The sequence below is a fragment of the Pongo abelii genome, chromosome 4 (assembly GCF_028885655.2).
Source record: "Pongo abelii isolate AG06213 chromosome 4, NHGRI_mPonAbe1-v2.0_pri, whole genome shotgun sequence".
Classification (NCBI taxonomy): Eukaryota; Metazoa; Chordata; class Mammalia; order Primates; family Hominidae; genus Pongo; species Pongo abelii.
In genome coordinates, this window is record NC_071989.2 from 45872960 (window position 1) to 45896586 (window position 23627).

General features: G+C 36.3%; 1 protein-coding gene across 1 annotated transcript in view; it reads right to left on the reverse strand.

The window, feature by feature from the left end:
* The window catches only part of HCN1 (hyperpolarization activated cyclic nucleotide gated potassium channel 1), a 424192-nt gene that overhangs the window by 39360 nt on the left and 361205 nt on the right, over positions 1–23627 (reverse strand). The window contains exon 6 of the mRNA XM_002815543.6: positions 9364–9604. Within this exon, the coding sequence (XP_002815589.3) occupies positions 9364–9604 (241 nt within the window). The remainder of the gene's footprint in view (positions 1–9363; positions 9605–23627) is intronic.

The following is a 23627-nucleotide window of genomic DNA, read 5'->3' on the forward strand; positions in this document are numbered from 1 at the left end:
TTTCAAATCGGTGTCTCTAAATTAAAAAATGTCAAATAATCATTATCTGCCCAAATGTATTTTGGTCAGAAAAATCTTAAATACAGACATTAACTCTGTAAAGTATCTGCCAATCCCTTTACAGCTTGCAAAATGTCCATTATTAAAGCAGCATTTAACAACAGTCATGAAAAATATTTCCTTTCTCATAGGCTTGTTTCACATTATCATTCCATAAAAAGAACTTATGGGACAGACATTTTGAAAGAAAGAAAGTTAAGAGACTGAATCAATTAGAACACTTTGGTGTGGAAAGATAAATGATTGTTAAGAGGTGAATGAGTAAAGGAGATATTAATAATAATCGAATAAATTATATTAGAAAAACAAACTTTTCTTTAAAATCATAAAGTATTGGTACAAAGGTATATTATTTGACATTTTAATGAGGTTTGTTAATGGCATTTTACTTAGTGGATAATATATTTACAGTATGATTACTTTAATAGAATGGTCATATAGAACATATGAATAGATTACAAAAGAGTTTAGTGAATTCCACGGAAATTAAATAAAAGGGCCATGGATAGATTCGAAGTGATATATTGGAGAATAATCATGCCCCTCTTAAGAGGCAGTGAGGTATTCTGGAAAGAACACAGGCTTCAAGTTCAGAAACAAACTGAGTTTGAAACATGGGTTTGTCCCTTCTCAAGTCCACGGCCTTGGCCAGCCTGTTTAACTGCTTTGAGACTCATTTTCCTCATATTTAAAAGAGGATGATGAGATTATAAAACCTAACTCAAAGGAGGAGTTAAGCAGGAGTCCAGAAACTCCTTTTGCTACAATCAAAACCATCACTCCTTGAGCACCCCAACACTCACCACAACCCCAACACTCACTCGCCATCCATCTGGCCCAAGCTATGTAGACAAATCTCCTTAAGCTCTTTATGCCCATTCACCATCACTCTCAATGGGAAGCCTAGGACTCCCAGGTAATCCACATGCCTGGACTCTAACTCCAATATGGTTGTCAACTTTTTGTAATGTGGCTTAATATTTTTAGTAATTCCAGGTTTCTTTATTAAATTCTTCTTTGTAAAATATAACCACCCACTAAAATATAAGTTCCATGAGTATGAGTGGCATGGTATATTTTGCTCACTGCTCTATCCCCAGGCCTTATGAATGTATCTCACACTTATATTTGGTTCATTTCCTCATACTCTTTCTGCTACAACACTACGTAAGACCTCTGCTAAGAATGCTGGATAAGGTGGTGCATGAGCCACACGCCTCACCAAAAAGTAAAACAAAATCTCTGAAGTTAAAAAATTATACTGATCTAGAAACATACTCCTGCATTATTGTAGACATAAATCAAGTTATGCACAGAATTCAAAACTTTTCAGTTTGATCTTTCTTTAAATAAGTCTCCTTAGCTTACTATTCTGCCCTCCATTTTGTTGGGGTTTAATGTTTTGTGAACTGATTATGTTTATTTAGTTAGACATATTACAAGAGTGCAAAGAGCATTCCTCAGCTAATCTCTGGTTCTTCTGCTTAACAATACTATGAAATTGTCATGCTCAACTTATACAAATACAAAACTAGTATAGTATAAAATTCGGTGTTATTGATCTCAAGATTTCATATTAGATAATGAAATAGGCAGGGACTGTATAATATGTATAGCTTATTAAATAAGTACATGTTATTAGATTTTAACTGCCTTACATTATCTTCTTTGATGTCTAAAACTGCATGTTGATATTCAAAATAATGTAAAGTTATTTTTTCCATAAACTGCCCATAAAAGCCTTGTGCTTCTGGTACCCTTGAGGTCCACCAATAGCCACCCCATGTCATCATAGTGAAAATATGAATGAGGCTAAAAGCTCTGAATGGAAACAAAATAGTATTTTACATAATTTCTTACTCAAGTGAGTTGGGTTAAACAAATAACAACGGAAGAATATTATTTTTCTCATTTTTACATAGAACATTTATCAAGATTTATGGCTATAAAACACACCTCAGCAAATAGAAAATAATGAGAATCATACAAGGGAAAATTTCAGATCACAACGAACTAAACTAGAAACCAACAACAGAAAGACAGATAGAAAATCCCTATATATTTATCACACTTAAAAACCACATGGGACAAGGAAAAAGTCTCAGATAATTATTAAAAAAGAAAGAAAATTAAAATATGACACCAAATTTGTAGGAGGCAGAAAATGAAGTTCTTAGAGAGGAATTTATACTACATAGTATTAAATAAATATATTAGAATAGAAGAAAGATTGAAAAATCAGTATTCTAAGCTTCCATCTTAGCAAAATAGACTAAAGAAAGCAATTTAAGCTCATAGCCCAATGACTAAGAACACCATAAAAATTATGATAGAAATCAATAAAAATGAAAACAGGAAACAATGAAATGCAACTCTAGCTCTTGGAAAATATATTTTTTAAGATTCTCTAGGAAGACTGACCAAGAAAAAAGAAAGTAAACATTATCAACATCAAAAATGAAAGAGGGGTCATCACTATTGATCCTGGGGACACTAAAAGAGAATGATTCAAGCATACTACAAAGAACTCAGTGTCCATAAATTTAATTTAGATGCAGTGGAGCAATTCCTGGAAAGTACAAACTAACAAAATTCACATAATGAGAACTATATAACCTAAATAAGTTTATATCCACAAGGAAACTGGATCAATTTGCTAAGACCAGCTCGGTCAGGGAAACCCTAACCCAGTGGAGCTAGAAGAATTAAAGACACACACACAGAAATATAGAGGTGTGATGTGGGAAATCAGGGGTCTCACAGCTTTCAGAGCTGAGAGCTCCGAACAGAGATTTACCCACATATTTATTAACAGCAAACCCGTCATTAGCATTGTTTCTATAGATATTAAATTAACGAAAAGTATCCCTTATGGGAAATGAAGAGATGGGCTGAATTAAAGGAATAGGTTGGGCTAGTTAACTGCAGCATGAACACGCCCTTAAGACACAGATCGCTCATGCTATTTTTTGTGGCGTAAGAATGCCTTTAAGCGGTTTCCACCCTGGGCGGGCCAGGTGTTCCTTGCCCTCATTCCCGTAAACCCACAAACTTCCAGCTTGGGAGTTAGGGCCATTATGAACATGTTACAGTGCTGCAGAGATTTTGTTTCTGGCCAGTTTTGGGGCCAGTTTATGGCCAGATTTTGGGGGGCTTGCTCCCAACATCAATTATTCTATGACCTTGCAAAAAATAAATCTCCAGGCCCAAAAGTTGTCACCAGTAAATTCTACCAAATATTTAAGGAAGAAATGATATCAATTCTCCACCATCTTTTCCAGAAAATGGAAGCAGAAGGAGCACTTTCTAATGCATTCTATGAAGTGAGAATCAGCCTAATACAAAAATCAGAAAGCACATTACATGAATAAAAATGCATAGAATAATATACCTCATAAAGATAGAGACAAAATCATGACCAAAATATTAGCAAATCCAATCCAATACATTTTACACATTTTGATGCAATAAAAGTTATTTTAGGCATGCAAGGCTGGTTCAACATTTAAAATTAAAATCAATCAAAACAATTCACCAATTTGACAGACTAGAGAAGAAAAAACATAGGATCACAGACTTGGCATAGAAAAACATACATTTGACAATATCCAACATTCATTCATGATTAACAAAAAACTTTTAGAAAAGTTGTAATAAAGGATAACTTTCTCAGTATGATTAAGAACATCTGAAAAAAAAAAAAACTATTCAATTAGCATCATACTTAATGGTGATAGGTGGATGCTTTCTCCCAAAATCAAGATTAGGGGAAAGATGTTGCTATGGTTTGAATATGTGTCACCTTCAAAACTCCTTGAAATTTAATACCCAATATGACAGGACTGAGAGGTGAAGCCTTTACAAGTTGACTGGATCATGAGGGCTCTGCCTTTATGAACTGATTTATCCATTCATGGATTAACTGGTTGACGTATAAATGATTTATAATCGGAGAGAACTGGTAGCTTTATAAAAAGAGAAAGAAGAACTTGGTCTTCCACATGAGCACGCTCAGCTCCCTCACCATGTGATACCCTGCACCACCTCAGGGCTTTCCAGATCTTTATTTCAATTACCATTCTCCAATTACAGAATCCAAGGCTCCTTGAAGAAACGAATAATTTTAGACTGATAGGAACTATTCAAGATGAGCCAGGAGCATATTGTGGTAACAGGAAATAAGAAAAAATTTACCCACAATAATGAGGACAAAGGGACACAGGGGCTAATTGGAAGAGATCCTAATAGCCAAAGATGAAACAATCTGAGCAACAGAATTAATAAAGTAGTACTGGATTATAACCCAAATTATAAAATAAATATCCAAGTGTCCATACTGATACAAAAAGGATTGTATAAATCAATAAATAATGAAAGAGAATAGGTAAATTTCCTGTTCAGAATCATTTCAAATTATTTATGTCATACTTGGCCTTTAAGGAAGTGGAACAATACTCCCCACTCCTTACTTGTGGGCTGTGCATGGTGACTATCTTCCAAAGAGTACAGTATGGAATGGGAGGGGAAGAAAAATTAACTTTACAATGGAGATGTCTGACAAACCCTAACTCAAGTTAGATGATTAAGGTCAACATCAACAGCAATAAGATATATTCATAGCATGCACTCTCAATATGATGTGATGAGAATGGTACTTTAAGTCTCGTTTTTCTTCCCCAAAACAATTACTCTGATCTCATCTTGAGAAAAGCATCAGACAAATCCCAATTGAGGGACGTTCTACAAGATACCTTAACCAGTGCTCCTTGAAACTGTCAAATTAATCAAGAAGAAGGAAATTCCAAGAAACTTTAATGATTAAAAGTAGCCAAAGAAGACATTACTACTAAATGTCAGGTGGTATTATGTATCAGATTCTGAACAGAAAAATGACATTGGGTAAAGACTGGAAAAACCTCAATGAAAAATGCACTTTATTAAGTACTTTAACAGTTGGTTCATTAGTTTTGACCAACATACCATAGTAATGCAAGATGTTTACATTGGAATTATCTGTATGATCTTTGCAATAATTGTGTAAATATAAAGTTCCTGTAATAAAAAGGAAATAAAAGTTTAACAGTAAAAAGGGAACCATATATCTACATCAGTATCTTTACCTCTCTCACTCTCTGTCTCTATAACTATTTTTAATTTTAAAATTATTTTGAATCATCTGGGGAGTTTTTTCAACATACTGGTGATTGGATTTCAACTCCACTCAATTATATGAGAAAATATAGAGTAGGTTTTTGGCATTAGCATCAAATTTTTTTAAAGCTTTCCAGGAGATAGTAATGTGTACTCAGTATTATGAACAATTGAATTAGATGAACTGAATGATTACTCCTAAAGAAATAGAAAACCTGAGTATTTTAATAACCACAAAAAACAGGGAATCAAACACAAGTGGCTTTATTTGTGAAGCCTAACAAATATTCAAATAACAGGTAATGCCTAGATTGTTTAAACTTCTCTAAAACAGAGAATACTTTTTGAAAAAGTTTTATTATTCTTTCCAAGAAGTGAGCATAACCTGATATCCAAAGTCATCTAGGGGATCACAAAAATGACTCCAATAACAACAACATTATAGACCAATCTCACTCATGGACAGAGATGCCACACTATGTTAAAGAAATATTACATCAAGAAAAAATAGTTTTTATCTCAGAAATGATCTTACGGTTTAACACAAAGATATTCAGTGATGTGATTCACTGTACTAATAGTTTAACCCACATAAATCCAGGGAGGAACATATTCCAATCTTTGTATAAAACCTTAGTCATATTACCAAATTAACTGTAAGGTATTTAAAACCTCTTTTGAATTCACAAAACATATGTCGACTTCACAAATCCCGTCTTTGTGCATAATAACACTTCAAAAAATTCTTTTTAAATGTTTCTTCTACATATTCATCAAATCTCCAGAAATTGACTCAAAGACTTTTCCTCCTATAAATTTATCCCCAAACCTGGCCTATACCTATACAGTTCACTACTTAACACAGGTTTGAGCTAGGCAAGCCCATTTATAGGTGAATTTTCTTCTGCCTCTGCCACCCCAAGATAGTAAAAGTAACCCCTTCTCTTCCTTCTCCTCTTCATCCTACTCAACATAAAAACGATGAAGATGAAGATCTTGATGATGATCCATCTATTATGATGATCTATTTATTATGATGAATAGTAAATATATTTTCTCTTCCTTATTAATTTTTAAATATTTTATATTCTTTAGCTAACTTAATTGTAAGAATACAGTATCTAATATATACAGCATACAAAATATATTTTAATCAACTATTTGTATTATTGTTATGGCTTCCAGCCAACAGTAGGCTACTATTGTCAAGATTCTGCAGAGTCAAAAATTACATGCAGATTTTTGACAGAGCAGGGGTTGGTACCCCTAATCTCCACATTGTTCAAGATCAAATGTATACTTTCATTTCTTATCCCATCTAACTTCAATACTCTCTTTTTTCCCTTCATTCAAACATTAATTCTCTGCACTTTCTAAAGCAGACCCTGTTAGATTCATAGCTTTTCCTAATCTGCTTTTTTCTTAGAATAACCCACACAAAAGGCTAAGGGGCCAATGAGACAACACAGAATCATTTTAACAAGAAAGAAGAGTGGAAGAAATGGAAAGCTTCAAAATGGAGCTTCAAAATTGTCCTTAATTGGTGAGCAGGAAGTTAAAGAAGTTAATTAATTTGAGTTAATATGTTTCACTCAGCCATAATAGATTAATGGGTTATAACTTCATGGTTATTTTGATAAAGTTAAAAAATGCACTTACCAAAATTCAAATATTTTCCTAATAAATATATCTTAGCTGTAAATGAGGAACATTCCTTAAAGTCAGCATATTATTAACGAATCATTTCAAAAGTTAGCAGAAAGGATGAAATCCTTCATTAATTATTTTGGAAAAATTGTCTCTTTGGGGTAAAAAAGGGGGATAATACAGAATATTTTACATTATACTCACAAATATACTTTGGTTGGGTTAATACTAAAAAATGTATTTAGAATATGTATAATAATAAAATATAATAAATTATAATAACAAAGTAGTCATGATAAAATGTAGTAAAACTGAATACAATAGATAAAAATGTGAAAAGCAATTCCAGTCAGGTGCGGTGACTCATTCCAGAAATTCCAGAAATTTGGGAGGTCAAGGGAAAAGGATTGTTTGAGCCCAGGAGTTAGAGACCAGCCTGGGCAAACGGTGACATCCCATCTCTACAAAAAATTAAAAAATAGGAAAGCAGGGCATGGGGACACATGCCTGTGGTCCCAGCTACTAGGGAGGCTGAGGTGGGAGAATCACTTGAGCCTGCAGAGCAAGGTTGCAGTGAGCAATAATCATGCCAGTGCACTTCAGCCTAGGTGACAGAGAGATACCCTGTCATTAAAAAAAAAAAGAAAGAAAAGCATTTCCATTATTTCGCAGTATGTAAAACCCACTTACAGAACATAAAATCTTTAATGCCCTAAGAAAAAAATAGGCAGATTTAAATCAACAATAATGAGGATCAAAATAATGACAGATATTGTAAATGCAATTAAGAAACAAGCAACACATTAGGAGAAAATAGTTGCATCATATAAAATATATATCTGGAACATTCCTATAAATTAGATTTACAAAGGCAAACAACAGAGTAGAAAAGTGTGCAAAGAATAGGAACAAAAAAATAAATCCAAGCAATTAGTAACTCTAAGAAGAAATTTCTCAACCTACCAGAAATAACAAAAATGCAAACAGAAATGCAAGTAATTAGGGTATGTCCTTTTGTTTATTAACAAGATAATATGGTTTGGCTCTATGTCCCCCCCACAAATTTCATCTCAAATTGTAATCCCCATGTGTTAAGGGCGGTGGGATGTGGATCATGGTAATGGGTGCCCCCATGTTGTTCTCATGGTGGTGAGGGAGTTCTCAGGAGTTCTGATGGTTTAAGTGGCAGTTTCCCCTGCGCTTTCTCTCTCCTGCTGCTTGTGAAGAAGTTGCTTGTTTCTCCTTCACCTTCTGCCGTGATTGTAAGTTTCCTGAGGCCTCCCCAGCTATGTGGAACTGAGATAATCAAGTCTCTATTCTTTATAAATTACGCAGTCTCAGGCATTTACAGTAGTGTGAAAATGGACTAATACACAAGACAAAACTAAAACTGAATTGGCAAAGCAAACAGGCAGCCTTATCAAAGAAGCAATTTGGTGTTATTTGTCTAAGTCTAAAAATAAGATCAAATAGTCTTTGACCCAGTAAATCAATTTCTAGGCATTTTTTGTACATGTGTAGAAACATATATATGTATTTTATATATATAATTTTAATAAAAATTGGAAATTAATATGGTTTGGCTGTGTCCCCATTCAAATCTCAACTTGAATTGTACCTCCCAGAATTCCCACGTTATGGGAGGGACCCAGGGGGAGGTAATTGAATTATGGGGGCCAGTCTTTCCCATGCTATTCTCATAATAGTGAATAAGTCTCACAAGATCTGATGGGTTCATCCGGGGTTTCTGCTTTTGCTTTTTCCTCATTATCTCTTGCTGCCATCATGTAAGAAGTACCTTTTGCCTTCTGCCATGATTCTGAGGCCTCCCCAGCCATGTAGAACTCTAAATCCAATTAAACCTCTTTTTGTTGCCAGTTTCAGGTATGTCTTTATCAGCAGTGTGAAAATGAACTAATACAGAAACAATACAAATTTCCACAAATTTTTAGCAAGGTAAATTGCCATCTAACTAGAGGCTACATTTTGCAGCCTTCCTTAGGCCTGAAGGTGATCGTATACCAATTCTGGGCAATCATATGTGAATAGCAATGATTTTTGCAATTTCTGGGCAGTAGGAATATCAAACAGAAGCTGTTAGTTTTTCATTTCTTCTATTATTTCTGCCCCATTATATGGGCCATATCAAAACATGGTGGAGAGGAATCAGCTCCTCTTGTGGAGATGACAAAAACGAAACAAACCATTTTAGTGGATGGATGGAATCTAGGTCACCAAATTATACTTTCCATTTGACTTAAGCCCCTATTACTTGGTTCCAGATAAAGAGGTTGAAATAATATCTCAACCAATTTAGTAGTAAATGCACACACATTGAGCCTGTGACTCTGAAATGTGAAAACACCGTTATAGACACTTTTATCAGAATTCACATACAGGTTTACATTCAAAACCAAAAAACTGACATGCTGACATCTCCAAAATTCTTAAAGATACAAATCTCAAGCAGTTTAGATTTCATCTTAGTTGCATCTTTTTACTAACCTCCAAAGTAAGAGCCATCTGTCAGCTTCATTTCTTTACTGGATTTTGTAATGACACCAGCAACACCATGTTGAATGAAATACATTTTTTTACCCACGGCTCCTTCTCGTATGATATAATCTCCAGGTTGAAACACCTCAAATCTCAACTTGCTCAGCATGGCAGTCACAAAATTAGGATCCGCATTAGCAAATAAAGGCATTGTAGCCACCAGTTTCCGACAGTTGAAGTTGACTATCTCCTAAAGATGTCAAGAGTAAACAAATATTAAGAGAGATATTAATCATATCTGGAAGAAAAACATGCTGAAATTTAAAATACAGCATAACATTGCAATTTAAATTTAGATACAAAAATCCATAAATTCTAGTAATGCGCATCACATTACAGTCAGGATTATGCTTTATTTTTATGCTGAAATTTTTGTATTCCCAGCACCTAGTGTAGTATAGGAATGTATTAAATATTCAATAAATGTTAATTCAATATCTGAAAGTCTCAACTTTTATAACTTCCCATTTCTTTACTACTGTGTATATGAAACTAAAACTTCTAAAATGTGAATACATCCTATTCTTCCTTTTATCTTTTATTTATGAAGAAAGAAAGCCATATCACTTCCTATTAGCTATGACATTGCTGCTTCTGTGCTCCATTTTGTCTGGGCCCAGCTACCAGACAAAAGCATTTTGATGTTTTTTTTTGTTAGTGTCATTCACATTAGAGTGAGGACAATGGATAGTACAGAAAAAGGTTACACAAAGGAGACTCTAATCTAAAAGTATAAATTCATCAGGCGCAGTGGCTCATGCCTGTAATCCCAGCACTTTGGGAGGCCAAGGTGGGTGGATCACGAGGTCAGGAGTTCAAGACCAGCCTGGTTAAGATAGTGAAACCCTGTCTCTACTAAAAATACAAAAATTAGCTGGGTGTGCTGGTGGGTGCCTCTAATCCCAGCTACTCGGGAGGCTGAGGCAGAGAATTGCTTGAACCCAGGAGGCAGAGATTGCAGTGAGCCAAGATCATACCACTGCACTCCAGCCTGGACAACACAGTGAGACTCTGTCTCAAAAAAATTAAAAAAATAAAATTAGAAATTCAACTGGTGTCTGGGCTAGAATCAGAAATCATTCTTTCTAAAGACTCTTGGGATTCCATTTCAAGTGATGGGCTAGAGAGAGGACATATTTGCCTTTTCCTGAATTGTTTGTTTTATTCCAGGATCAGGCCAATTCTTAAATAGGAGATCTGTATGTTTGATTTCATTCTGTGGATTCTGATCAAGATTAGACATATTTTTATCCCTCTGGATGAAAATAGAAATATGGAACCAAACATTTTTAATCATGCAAATCACTTATGTGACACAGAAGAGGCAGTGGAAATTTACATTTTTGCCACAAAGCCAATTCTCAGAAATTTCCTTACCAATGAGTTACCCCAAAAAAGGTTGGGACTGCATTTGTGATTTTGTGTAAGAAGCACAGAAATTGGTCATGTCTGCTAAGAGGTGAAAAGAAGGCACAAGGAATCATAGGTATTAACAGAGTCTGAGAACTCTATCTTCTGACTTGGGGAAATGTGCTATACAGACCCATCAATTCCAAGACTGAGAAAGAAGGTTTCTATGATCTTACTTCATAAAATGACCTAATGCCATCCAGGATAGATAAAGAATTCTAGGTGATACAGAAGGCACAACATTTTGGATCTACCTTGGAAGAGGTGTTTCATCCTGAACAATATTTTGTGAGTTTAGCAAAGCACAACAATGTCTGTAATAGTGGAGCTTCATGGAAGATGAGAAAATACTTACAAATAAGCAACAATAATCAGAAAGTGAACTTAGCAGCAAAGACAAGAGAAAGACATTACATGTGGTACTTGGTGCATCGTTATTCAAGTCAAAATACACACTTGAGTCCACGATTGGCTGTATCTAGGGAAATTTGTGATAATTTTAGCTGATGCATGGAGTGTGGGTCTATAACAATGTTCAGCAAGTAGTAAGTACTGAATCAATATGCATGCACATAAAGGAAGCCATGAAGAAGGAAGAAATGAAGGAGGGGAGGAAGGAAAGAAAGAAGGGAGGAAGGCAGGGAGCAGGTGGGAAGGAAAGAAGGAAGGGATAAAAGAAGAAACAGGAGGAGGGAGGGAGGGAGGAAGAAAGGAAGAAAGGAAGGAAGGAAGGAAAGAAGGAAAGGAGGGAGGGAGGGAGGAAGGAAGGAAGGGAAGGAGGGAGGGAGGAAGGAAGGAAGAAAGGAAGGTGTAGTCTTAGTTGTAAAAAAGTACTCACAAAGACTAATTTTCTCATTGGGAGATGGTTACTTAAAACTCTTAGCTTTCTCAAGCAAATGGCTTGAGAGACAAGTCTTCTGTATTAAAAAATTTGTTTTACTATTCCAAATATTTCTATACAAAAACAACAGGAAGATAAGAGGTGATGTGGAGTTAAAAGAAGACAGAGCTATGTCATGAAAATAGCTAGATTAGTTGATTGAGAGTTAATTATTTCACATGTAAAATGACATAGAATAATACTGTGTAGGAAATTGAAAATAAGTCAGATTGTAGAGAAAATAAGAGTTTTCATACAAAAATAATAGAGAATCCCTTCATCTTTGTACCTGGATTTGAACTATGCAAATGTTTCACTTCACGGTCTCTCATTTTTTATTTTAGAAAATAGTTGGAATTATAATTGATAAGCAAGTAACCTGATCTTTAGTTATATGAATAACTTGTTAATGCTACATTGCATATCCAGGTGTTTCTGTTAGAACTCCCTTTATTATAACACTACTGGAATAATTTCATATTATTCTTTGAAGAAATCTATTAACGTTTTCTTCCTTCATGCAACTTTTACTTCCCAGGAGTATTACCTGATTAAAACTGGAAATTCTAACAGATATGATAGAAAAAAAGGTAATGAGACAGAATCTTCTTGGATTCTAAAAGCCTTTCATCCTCCCATGAAAATTGCTTGTTTTGAGGATGTCTAGTATAGTAGAAACAATCATGTAAGTATAGAATGAAACAAAACTTAAAAAAAATATTTTTAATCAATCACCTTTCCTTAGGGCACATTGAGGCAAATAAAACACACTGTTACTATCTCTAATGTCAATTCAGATTATTTATGGCACTTGTTGTAATTAGCTCTTTTTATCAAAATATCAGGACTGAGTTAGGAGTATTATCTATATGCATTAAATTGAGGAAAGCTTGCTTGCTAAGGAAGGCAAACACATGGTCCTGACCTTAGTAATAATTTGCTCCAGATTATTCAGTTTATGTTGGCACTTCAAAAAATGCAATTATTTCTTTCCTGGAACATTTTGTAGTACAAGAAAGTATGTACATGCTAAAAACAAGTGAAAAAACAAACAGAAAGACCAATTCCCAAAATGAAACAGAACAAAAACCCCACAGTAATGAAGGTATTTCAAAGGGACACAGGGGCCAACTGAAAGAGCTACCAATGGTCAAACGAAGCTGGAAAAATTTGAGTAACAACAATAAAAAGTATTGGATTAAACCCAAAGTATAAAATAAATAACCAAGATCACATACAAATCTAAATGATTGGTTAAACTACTAAAAAGTGAGTGATAATACATAAACTTTCTGTTTAAATTCCAAATAATTTCAAATAATTCATATAAGCACTCCTGCCCCAAAAAGTTGGAGAATAATTACCAAACCCTTAAGGATGGGCTGAGCATTGAGCGTGGGGACTTCCTTCAAAGAATACAATAAGGAAAAGAGGGGAAAAGTAGTAACTTTCCAATAGAGAAACATGAAAAACTCCATCTCAAGTCAGGCAATCAATGTTAACATCAACAGTGCTAAATCATGTTGGTAGCATGTACTCTTGGTATGATGTAATCAGAAGAGCATTTTATTTTTGTGGCATTCCTACACCAAACCCATAATCCCATTTTAATCATGACAAAACCATCAGCAAACCCAAATTCGGGAAAGTTCTGTGAAATATTTGGCCAGTTCTCAAGATGATCAAGGTAATCAAAAACAAGCAAATTTGGAAGAAACTGTCCCAGACAAGGGAAGACTAAGGAGACATGACAAGTGACCATAATGTGGTATCCTGGATGGGATCCTAGGATAGAAAAAAAGAACTTTAAAGAAAACTAAGGGAATCTGAATAATGTTCGGACTTAATGTATCAATATTGAGTCATAACTGTAGTTATTACAAATGTAGCATACTAATGTAAGGTATTAAAAACAGGGGAAATTGGATGTGAGGTATATGGGAATTCTCCACACTATTTCTGAAAATTTTTTGCTGATATAGTTTGGATGCTTGGCACTTCACGTCTCATGCTGGAATCTGACCCAATGTTGGAGATGGCGCATGGGAGGAGGTGTTTCAGTCATTGGGGAGAAGAACCCACATGAATGATTTGGTGCTGTCCTTGAGTTAATGAGTGAGTTCTTACTCTATTAGTTCCCATGAGATCTGATTGCTAAAAGGAGCCTGGCACCTGCTCTCTCTCTCATGTCCTCTCTCATCATGTGACATGCAGGCTCCCCTTCCCCTTCCACCATGATTGAATATTTCCTGAGGTCCTCACTAGAAACAGATGCTGGTGCCATGCATCTTGTACAGGCTGCTGAATCGTGAGACAAATAAATTTCTTTATAAATAACTCAGCCTCAGGTATTCCTTTATAGCAATGAAAAATGAATTAAGACATCTGCAAATATAAAATTATTCTGAAATAAAAAGCTTTTAAAGATGTAATTACTGCTCTTCATAGTTAAGAAAATAAATATGATTTTGTCATAGCATGTAAAGCATATTTTCTTTAAGTTAACTCATTTAAAAGTTAATTTTAAAAAGATCTCCTAGTAAATACTTGAAAACAATCATATCATAGTACAGTCTGGGGTTAAGCAGCAGGCCTGGAATGTGTCTGTTTATATTGCTGTGGAGTTAATAACTGTGGTCTGTCATAAGAAGACAAATTGTATATATATCATGCACTTTCAATTTCAGATATATGTTTCTATCAAGTTTTTATTTACAAATAAAAATCTATAATTATTTCTGTATTCTGTTCCATTGGTCTATGAGTCTGTTCTTGTACCAATACCATGCTGTTTTGGTTACTGTAGCACTGCAGTATAGTTTGAAGTTGTGTAGCATGATGCCTCCAGCTTTGTTCTTTTTGCTTAGGATTATCTTGGCTATTTGGGCTAGTTTTTGGTTCCATATAAATTTTAAAATAGTTTTTTCTAGTTCTATGAAGAATGTCAGTGGTAGTTTAATGGGAATAGCACTGAATCTATAAATTGCTTTGGGTGGTATGGCCATTTTAACAATATTGATTCTTCTTATCCATGAGCATGGAATGTTTTTCCATTTGTTTGTATCATTTCTGATTTCTTTGAGTAGTGGTTTGTACTCTCCTTGTAGAGATCCTTCACTTTTCTTGTCAGCTGTATTCCTAGTTATTTTATTCCTTTTGTGGCAATTGTGAATGGAATGTCTTCTGAGATTTATCCTTCAGCTTGACTGTTGTTGGTGTACAGGAATGCTGACACAATTTTTGTACATTGATTTTGTATCCTGAGACTTTACTGAGTTGCTTATCAGCTGAGGAAGCTTTAGGCTGACATAATGGGGTTTTCTAGACATGGGATCATGTCATTTGCAAACAGGGATAGCTTGACTTCCTCTTTTCTTATTTGGATGCCCTTTATTTACTTCTCCTGCCTAACTGCTATGGCCAGAACTTCCAATACTATGTTGAATAGAAGTGGTGAGAGAAGATATCCTAGTCTGGTGCTGGTTTTAAAAGGGAATACTTCAGCTTTTGCCCATTCAGTGTGATGTTAGCCATGGGTTTGTCATATATGGCTCTTACTATTTTGAGGTATGTTCCTTCAATACCTAATTTATTAACAGTTTTGAACATGAAGTGATGTTGAATTTTATCAAAAGCCTTTCCTGCATCTATTGAGATAATCATGAGGTTTTGTCTTTAGTTCTGTTTATGTGATGAATCACATTTATTGATTTGTGTATGTTGAACCGACCTTACATCCCGGGGATGAAGCCTACTTGAGTTTTGGTGGATAAGCTTTTTGATGTGCTGCTGGATTCTGTTTGCCAGCATTTTGTTGAGGATATTTGCATCAATGTTCATCAAGGATATTGGGCTGAAGTTTTCTTTTTTTGTTGTTTCTTTGCCAGGTTTGGTATCAGGATGATGCTCCCCTCATAGAATAAGTTAGGGGGGACTCCCTCCTTTTTGACTTTTTGGAAAATTTTCAGTAGGAATGCTACTGGCTCTTCTTTGTATATCTGGTAGAATTCAGCTGTGAATCCGTCTGGTCTTGGGCTTTTTTTGGTTGGTAGGCTGTTTATTACTGCCTCAAGACTAAATGTAAAACCTAAAACTATAAAAACCCTGGAAGATAACCAATACCATTCAGGACATAAACACAAGCAAAGATTTTATAATGAAGACCCCAAAAGCAACTGCAACAAAAGCAGAAATTGACAAAGGGGAACTAATTAAACTAAAGAGCTTCTACACACCAAAATAAACTATCAACAGAGTAAACAGACAACCTATGGAATGGCAGAAAATTTTGTAAACTATGTATCTGACAAATGCCTAATATCCAGCATCTATAGTAACTTAAAGAAATTTACAAAAAAAACACAAACAACCTCATTAAAAAGTGGGCAAAGGACATGAACAGACACTTTTCAAAAGAAGACATACATGTGGCTAACAAGCATATGATAAAGAGATCAACATCACTGATCATTAAAGACATGTACATCAAAACCACAATGAGATACCATCTCACATCAGTCACAATGATTATTATTAAAAAGTCAAAAAATAACAGATGCTGGTGATGTTGTGGATAAAAAGGAGCGTTTATACACTCTTGATGGGAGCATAAATTAGTTCAGACATTGTGGAAGACAGTGTAGTGATTCCTTAAAGACCTAGAGACAGAAATACCATTTAAGCCAGCAATCCCATTACCGGATATAAACCCAAAGGAATATAAATTGTTCTATTATAAAGACACATGCATGCATATGTTCATTGCAGCAAAATTCAAAATAGTAAAGACATGGAATCAACCCAAATGCTCATCAATGAATGACTGGATAAAGAACATGTGGTAAATATATAGCATGGAATACTATGCAGCCATAAAAAAGAATAAGATCATGTCTTTTGCAGGGACATGGATGGAACTAGAGACTATTATCCCTAGCAAATTAATTCAGGAATAGAAAACCAAAAGCCTCATGTTCTCACTTACAAGTGGGAGCTAACTGATGAGAACACATGGACATATAGAGAGGAACAACACATACTGGGGCCTATCGGAGGGTGGGAGGAGGGATAGAATGAAGAAAAGTAGCTAATGGATACTAGGCTTAATGCCTGAGTGATGAAATAATCTGTACAACAAACCCCCATTATCTCCATGTTCATCTATTTAATAAACCTGCACATCCTGCACATGCACCCTTGAACTTAAAATGAAAGTTAAAAAATCTATAATTATTTCAAAGTTAGAAATATATATTTATTTATTAAAGACACCAAAAATGAGGGAGAAACAAAAATGTTGTTCCAAAGAAATTCTCTCTCCAAGGAATATTATTACATAATTTATATAGCATCAATATGGTTTTTATTTTAAAAGATCTCAAGTTGCCCATTAGCAAAAGGGTGGATTTCAAATGTTACTATTTAAAATACACTGGTTCAATTTCTTCTTACTTTTGCAATCAGCTTATGTTAGAAAATTTGTTTAAACATCTTAGAAGGGAATTGATAATTTTTGCTAACATTTTATTTTGTTAAAATAAGTCATAAGAAATATTTGGCATAAACACTCATGCAGAAATGACATAATTTTGAAGTTAAATGATATTAAGTTCTCTGGAGTGGACTTGTTGCTTTAGTGTTGATAATTATGGCATAAGTGTTATGATCCATGGAGGATATGTTGCCCATAAAAGGAACAGTTCGATATAAAAGTGTTGACTGAAGAAATGCCAAGAATGTGATTTTGGTAATATTCTTTGCATAAGATTTCTCATTGAAAATGCATGAGACCTGCAGCTTTATTTATTCCTCTGAGGAAAACTTCAGACAGAGCAGTAATTGCAGAGGAAGAGTACACTGGCCGCCTTGGAACCTGGAGGGAATTTTTGCCCTCAAAGTTCATCAACAGCTTTCTCAAATTTCTAGCTGTGGGCTAAACACTGGGAAGCCAAGTAAATAAGCTCAGATGCTATGGGAAATGCTGCAAACTATTTCCTCAAATATTTCAAGTAAGAAAAAATCTTTGTTATCAAGAAGAGTCCACGTTGGAACCCAAGGTGTACATATATTTGTATTCATTAAGAAGGTGTCTTAAAAGATGACATGAGATAGAAATGTTTATGTCAGATGTTTCTGGGATCCACCTTTCAACCAAATGGAATGGTTATTTAAGTCTTCTAAAACATTCAAGCACACACTTGGGTGAAGATTTTCCTTATGCAACGCCCTCTTGAGGATGCTTTTCATTTGGCAAATGATAACCCTGCTAAAGTGTAGTGCTAAGATTTTAAATCAAATTTTATATATTATATACAAGAAGGAAACAGCATAATACAAGAATGAAACAGCAATAAAGAATCTTGTTATTTGTTCTTTGGTTGACATGATGTCTATTTATTATAGATATAAAAGTATTTGCTGGGGGCGGTTCCAAGATGGCCAAAGAGGAATGGCTCCAGTCTACAGCTCCCAGCATGAGCGACACAGAAGATGGGTGATTTCTGCATTTCCAACTGAGGTACCAGGTTCATCTCACTAGCATTTGTCAGACAGTGGGTGCAGGACAGTGGGTGCAGCCCACTGAGCATGAACTGAAGCAGGGCGAGGCATCACCTCACCTGGGAAGCACAAGGGGTCAGGGAATTCCCTTTCCTAGCCAAGGGAAGCTGTGACAGACAGCACCTGGAAAATCGGGTCACTCCCACCCTAATACTGCACTTTTCCAATGGTCTTAGCAAACGGCACACCAGGAGATTATATCCTGTGCCTGGCTCAGAGGGTCCCACGCCCACGGAGCCTCACTCATTGCTAGCACAGCAGTCTGAGATAGAATTGCAAGGTGGCAGCAAGGCTGGGGGAGGGGCGCCCACCATTGCTGAGGCTTGAGTAGGTAAACAAAGTAGCCTGGAGGCTCGACCTGGGTGGAGTCCATCACAGCTCAAGGAGGCCTGCCTGCCTGTATAGACTCCACCTCTGGGGGCAGGGCATAGCCAAACAAAAGGCAGCAGAAACCTCTGCAGACTTAAATGTCCCTGTCAGACAGCTTTGAAGAGAGTAGTGGTTCTCCCAGCATGGAGTTTAAGATCTGAGAATGGACAGACTGCCTCCTCAAGTGGGTCCTTGACCCCCAAGTAGCCTAATTGGGAGGCACCTCCCAGTAGGGGCAGACGGACACCTCACATGGCTGGGTACTCCTCTGAGACGAAGCTTCCAGAGGAACGATCAGGCAGCAACATTTGCTGTTCACCAATATTCGATGTTCTGCAGCCTTCCCTACTGATACCCAGGCAAACAGGGTCTGGAGTGAAACTCCAGCAAACTCCAACAGACCTGCAGCTGAGGGTCCTGACTGTTAGAAGGAAAACTAACAAACAGAAAGGACATTCACACCAAAGCCCCATCTGTACATCACCATCATCAAAGACCAAAGGTAGATAAAACCACAAAGATGGGGAAAAAACAGAGCAGAAAAGCTAAAAATTCTAAAAATCAGAGCTCCTCTCCCCCTCCAAAGGAATGCAGCTCCTCACCAGCAATGGAACAAAGCTGGATGGAGAATGACTTCGATGAGTTGAGAGAAGAAGGCTTCAGACGATAAAACTTCTCCGAGCTAAAGGAGGAAGTTCGAATCCATCGCAAAGAAGCTAAAAACCTTGAAGAAAGATTAGACGAATGGCTAACTAGAATAACCAGTGTAGAGAAGTCCTTAAATGACCTGATGGAGCTGAAAACCATGGCACGAGAACTAAGTGATGAATGAACAAGCTTCAGTAGCCAATTTGATCAACTGGAAGAAAGGGTATCTGTGACTGAAGATCAAATTAATGAAATGAAGCGAGAAGAGAAATTTAGAGAAAAACAGTAAAAAGAAATGAACAAAGCCTCCAAGAAATATGGGACTATGTGAAAAGACCAAATCTACATCTGATTGGTGTACCTGAAAGTGACGGGGAGAATGCAACCAAGTTGGAAAACACTCTGCAGGATATTATCCGGAGAACTTCCCCAACCTAGCAAGGCAGGCCAACATTCAAATGCAGGAAATACAGAGAACTCTACAAAGATACGAGAAGAGCAACTCCAAGACAAATAATTGTCAGATTCACCAAAGTTGAAATGAAGGAAAAAATGTTAAGGGCAGCCAGAGAGAAAGGTCGGGTTACCCACAAAGGGAAGACCATCAGACTAACAGTGGATCTCTCGGCAGAAACTCTACAAGCCAGAAGACAGTGAGGGCCAATATTCAACATTCTTAAAGAAAGAATTTTCAACCCAGAATTTCATATCCAGCCAAACTAAACTTCAAAAGTGAAGGAGAAATAAAATACTTTACAGACAAGAAAATGCTGAGAGATTTTGTCACCACCAGGCCTGCCCTACAAGAGCTCCTGAAAGAAGCAGTAAACATGGAAAGGAAAAACCGGTACCAGCCACAGCAAAAACATGCCACATTGTAAAGACCATTGAGGCTAGGAAGAAACTGCATCAACTAACGAGCAAAATAACCAGCTAACATCATAATGACAGGATCAAATTCACATATAAAAATATTAACCTTAAATGTAAATGGGCTAAATGCTCCAATTAAAAGACACAGACTGGCAAATTGGATAAAGAGTCAAGATCCATTAGTGTGCTATATTCAGGACTCATCAGTGTGCTGTGTTCCATTCAAGACCCATCAGTGTGCTGTATTCAGGAGACCCATCTCACATGCAGAGACACACATAGGCTCAAAATAAAGGGATGGAGGAAGATCTACCAAGCAAATGGAAAACAAAAAAAGGCAGGAGTTGCAATCGTAGTCTCTGATAAAACAGACTTTAAACCAACAAAGATCAAAAGAGACAAAGAAGGTCATTACATAATGGTAAAGGGATCAATTCAACAAGAAGAGCTAACTATCTTAAATATATATGCACCCAATACAGGAGCACCCAGATTCATAAAGCAAGTCCTTAGAGACCTACAAAGAGACTTAGACTCCCACACAATAATAATGGGAGAATTTAACACCCCACTGTCAACATTAGACATATCAACGAGACAGAAAGTTAACAAGGATATCCAGGACTTGAACTCAGCTCTGCACCAAGCAGACCTAATAGACATCTACAGAACTCACCACCAGAAATCAACAGAATATACATTCTTCTCAGCAACACATCGCACTTATTCCAAAATTGACCACATAGTTGGAAGTAAAGCACTCCTCAGCAAATGGAAAAGAACAGAAATAACAAACTGTCTCTCCGACCACAGTGCAATCAAACTAGAATTCAGGATTAAGAAACTCATTCAAAACTGCTCAACTACATGGAAACTGAACAACCTGCTCCTGAATGACTACTGGGTACATAGCGAAATGAAGGCAGAAATAAAGATGTTCTTTAAAACCAATGAGCACAAAAACACAACATACCAGAACCTCTGGGACACATTTAAAGCAGTGTGTAGAGGGAAATTTATAGCACTAAATGCCCACAAGAGAAAGCAGGAAAGGTCTAAAATTGACACCCTAACATCACAATTAAAAGAACTAGAGAAGCAAGAGCACACGCATTCAAAAGCTAACAGAAGGCAAGAAATAACTAAGATCAGAGCAGAACTGAAGGAAATACAGACACAAAAAACCCTTCAGAAAAATAATGAATCCAGGAGCTGGTTTTTTGAAAAGATCAACAAAATTGATAGACGACTAGCAAGACTAATAAAGAAGAAAAGAGAGAAGAATCAAATAGACGCAATAAAAAATGATAAAGGGGATATCACCACCGATCCCGCAGAAATACAGACTACCATCAGAGAATACTATAAACACCTCTATGCAAATAAACTAGAAAATCTAGAAGAAATGGATAAATTCCTCGACACATACACCCTCCCAAGACTAAATCAGGAGGAAGCTGAATCCCTGAATAGACCAATAACAGGCTCTGAAGTTGAGGCAATAATTAATAGCTTACCAACCAAAAAAAGTCCAGGACCAGATGGATTCCACAGCTGAATTCTACCAGAGGTACAAGGAGGAGCTGGTACCATTCCTTCTGAAACTATTCCAATCAATAGAAAAAGAGGCAATCCTACCTAACTCATTTTATGAGGCCAGCATCATCCTGATACCAAAGTCTGGCAGAGACACAACAAAAAAAGAGAATTTTAGACCAATATCCCTGATGAACATCGATGCAAAAATCCTCAATAAAATACTGGCAAACCGAATGCAGCAGCACATCTAAAAGCTTATCCACCATGATCAAGTGGGCTTCATCCCTGGGATGCAAGGCTGGTTCAACATATGCAAATCAATAAATGTAATCCAGCATATAAACAGAACCAAAGACAAAAACCACATGATTATCTCAATAGATGCAGAAAAGGCCTTTGACAAAATTCAACAACCCTTCATGCTAAAAACTCTCGATAAATTAAGTACTGATGGGACGGATCTCAAAATAATAAGAGCTACTTAAGACAAACCCACAGTCAATATCATACTGAATGGGCAAAAACTGGAAGCATTCCCTTTGAAAACTGGCACAAGACAGGGATGCCCTCTCTCACCACTCCTATTCAACATAGTGTTGGAAGTTCTGGCCAGGGCAATCAGGCAGGAGAAAGAAATAAAGGGTATTCAATTACGAAAAGAGGAAGTCAAATTGTCCCTGTTGGTAGATGACATGACTGTATATTTAGAAAACCCATCGTCTCAGCCCAAAATCTCCTTAAGCTGATAAGCAACTTCAGCAAAGTCTCAGGATACAAAATCAATGTGCAAAAATCACAAGCATTCTTATACACCAATAACAGACAAACAGAGAGCCAAATCATGAGTGAACTCCCATTCACAATTGCTTCAAAGAGAATAAAATACCTAGGAATCCAACTTACAAGGGATGTGAAGGACCTCTTCAAGGAGAAATACAAACCACTGCTCAACGAAATAAAAGAGGATACAAACAAATGGAAGAACATTCCAAGCTCATGGATAGGAAGAATCAATATTGTGTAAATGGCCATACTGCCCAAGGTAACTTAGTGATTCAACGCCATCCTCATCAAGCTACCAATGACTTTCTTCACAGAATTGGAAAAAAAACTACTTTGAAGTTCATATGGAACCAAAAAAGAGCCCGCATGGCCAAGTCAATCCTAAGCCAAAAGAACAAAGCTGGAGGCATCACGCTACCTGACTTCAAACTATACTAGAAGGCTACAGTAACCAAAACAGCATGGTACTGGTACCAAAACAGAGATATAGACCAATGGAACAGAACAGAGCCCTCAGAAATAATACCACACATCTACCACCATCTGATCTTTGACAAACCTGACAAAAACAAGAAATAGGGAAAGGATTTCCTATTTAATAAGTGGCGCTGGGAAAACTGGCTAGTCATATGTAGAAAGCTGAAACTGGATCCCTTCCTTACACCTTATACAAAAATTATAAGATGGATTAAAGACTTAAATGTTAGACCTAAAATCATAAAAACCCTAGAAGAAGACCTAGGCAATACCATTCAGGACATAGGAATGGGCAAGGACTTCATGACTGAAACACCAAAAGCAATGGCAACAAAAGCCAAAATTGACAAATGGGATCTAATTAAACTAAAGAGCTTCTGCACACCAAAAGAAACTACCATCAGAGTGAACAGGCAACCTACAGAATGGGAGAAAATTTTTACAATCTACTCATCTGACAAAGGGCTAATATCCAGAATCTACAAAGAGCTCAAACAAATTTACAAGAAAAAAACAACCCCGTCAAAACGTGGACGAAGTATATGAACAGACACTTCTCAAAAGAAGACATTTATTCAGCCAACAGACACATGAAAAAATGCTCATCATCACTGGCCATCAGAGAAATGCAAATCAAAACCACAATGAGATACCATGTCACACCAGTTAGAATGGT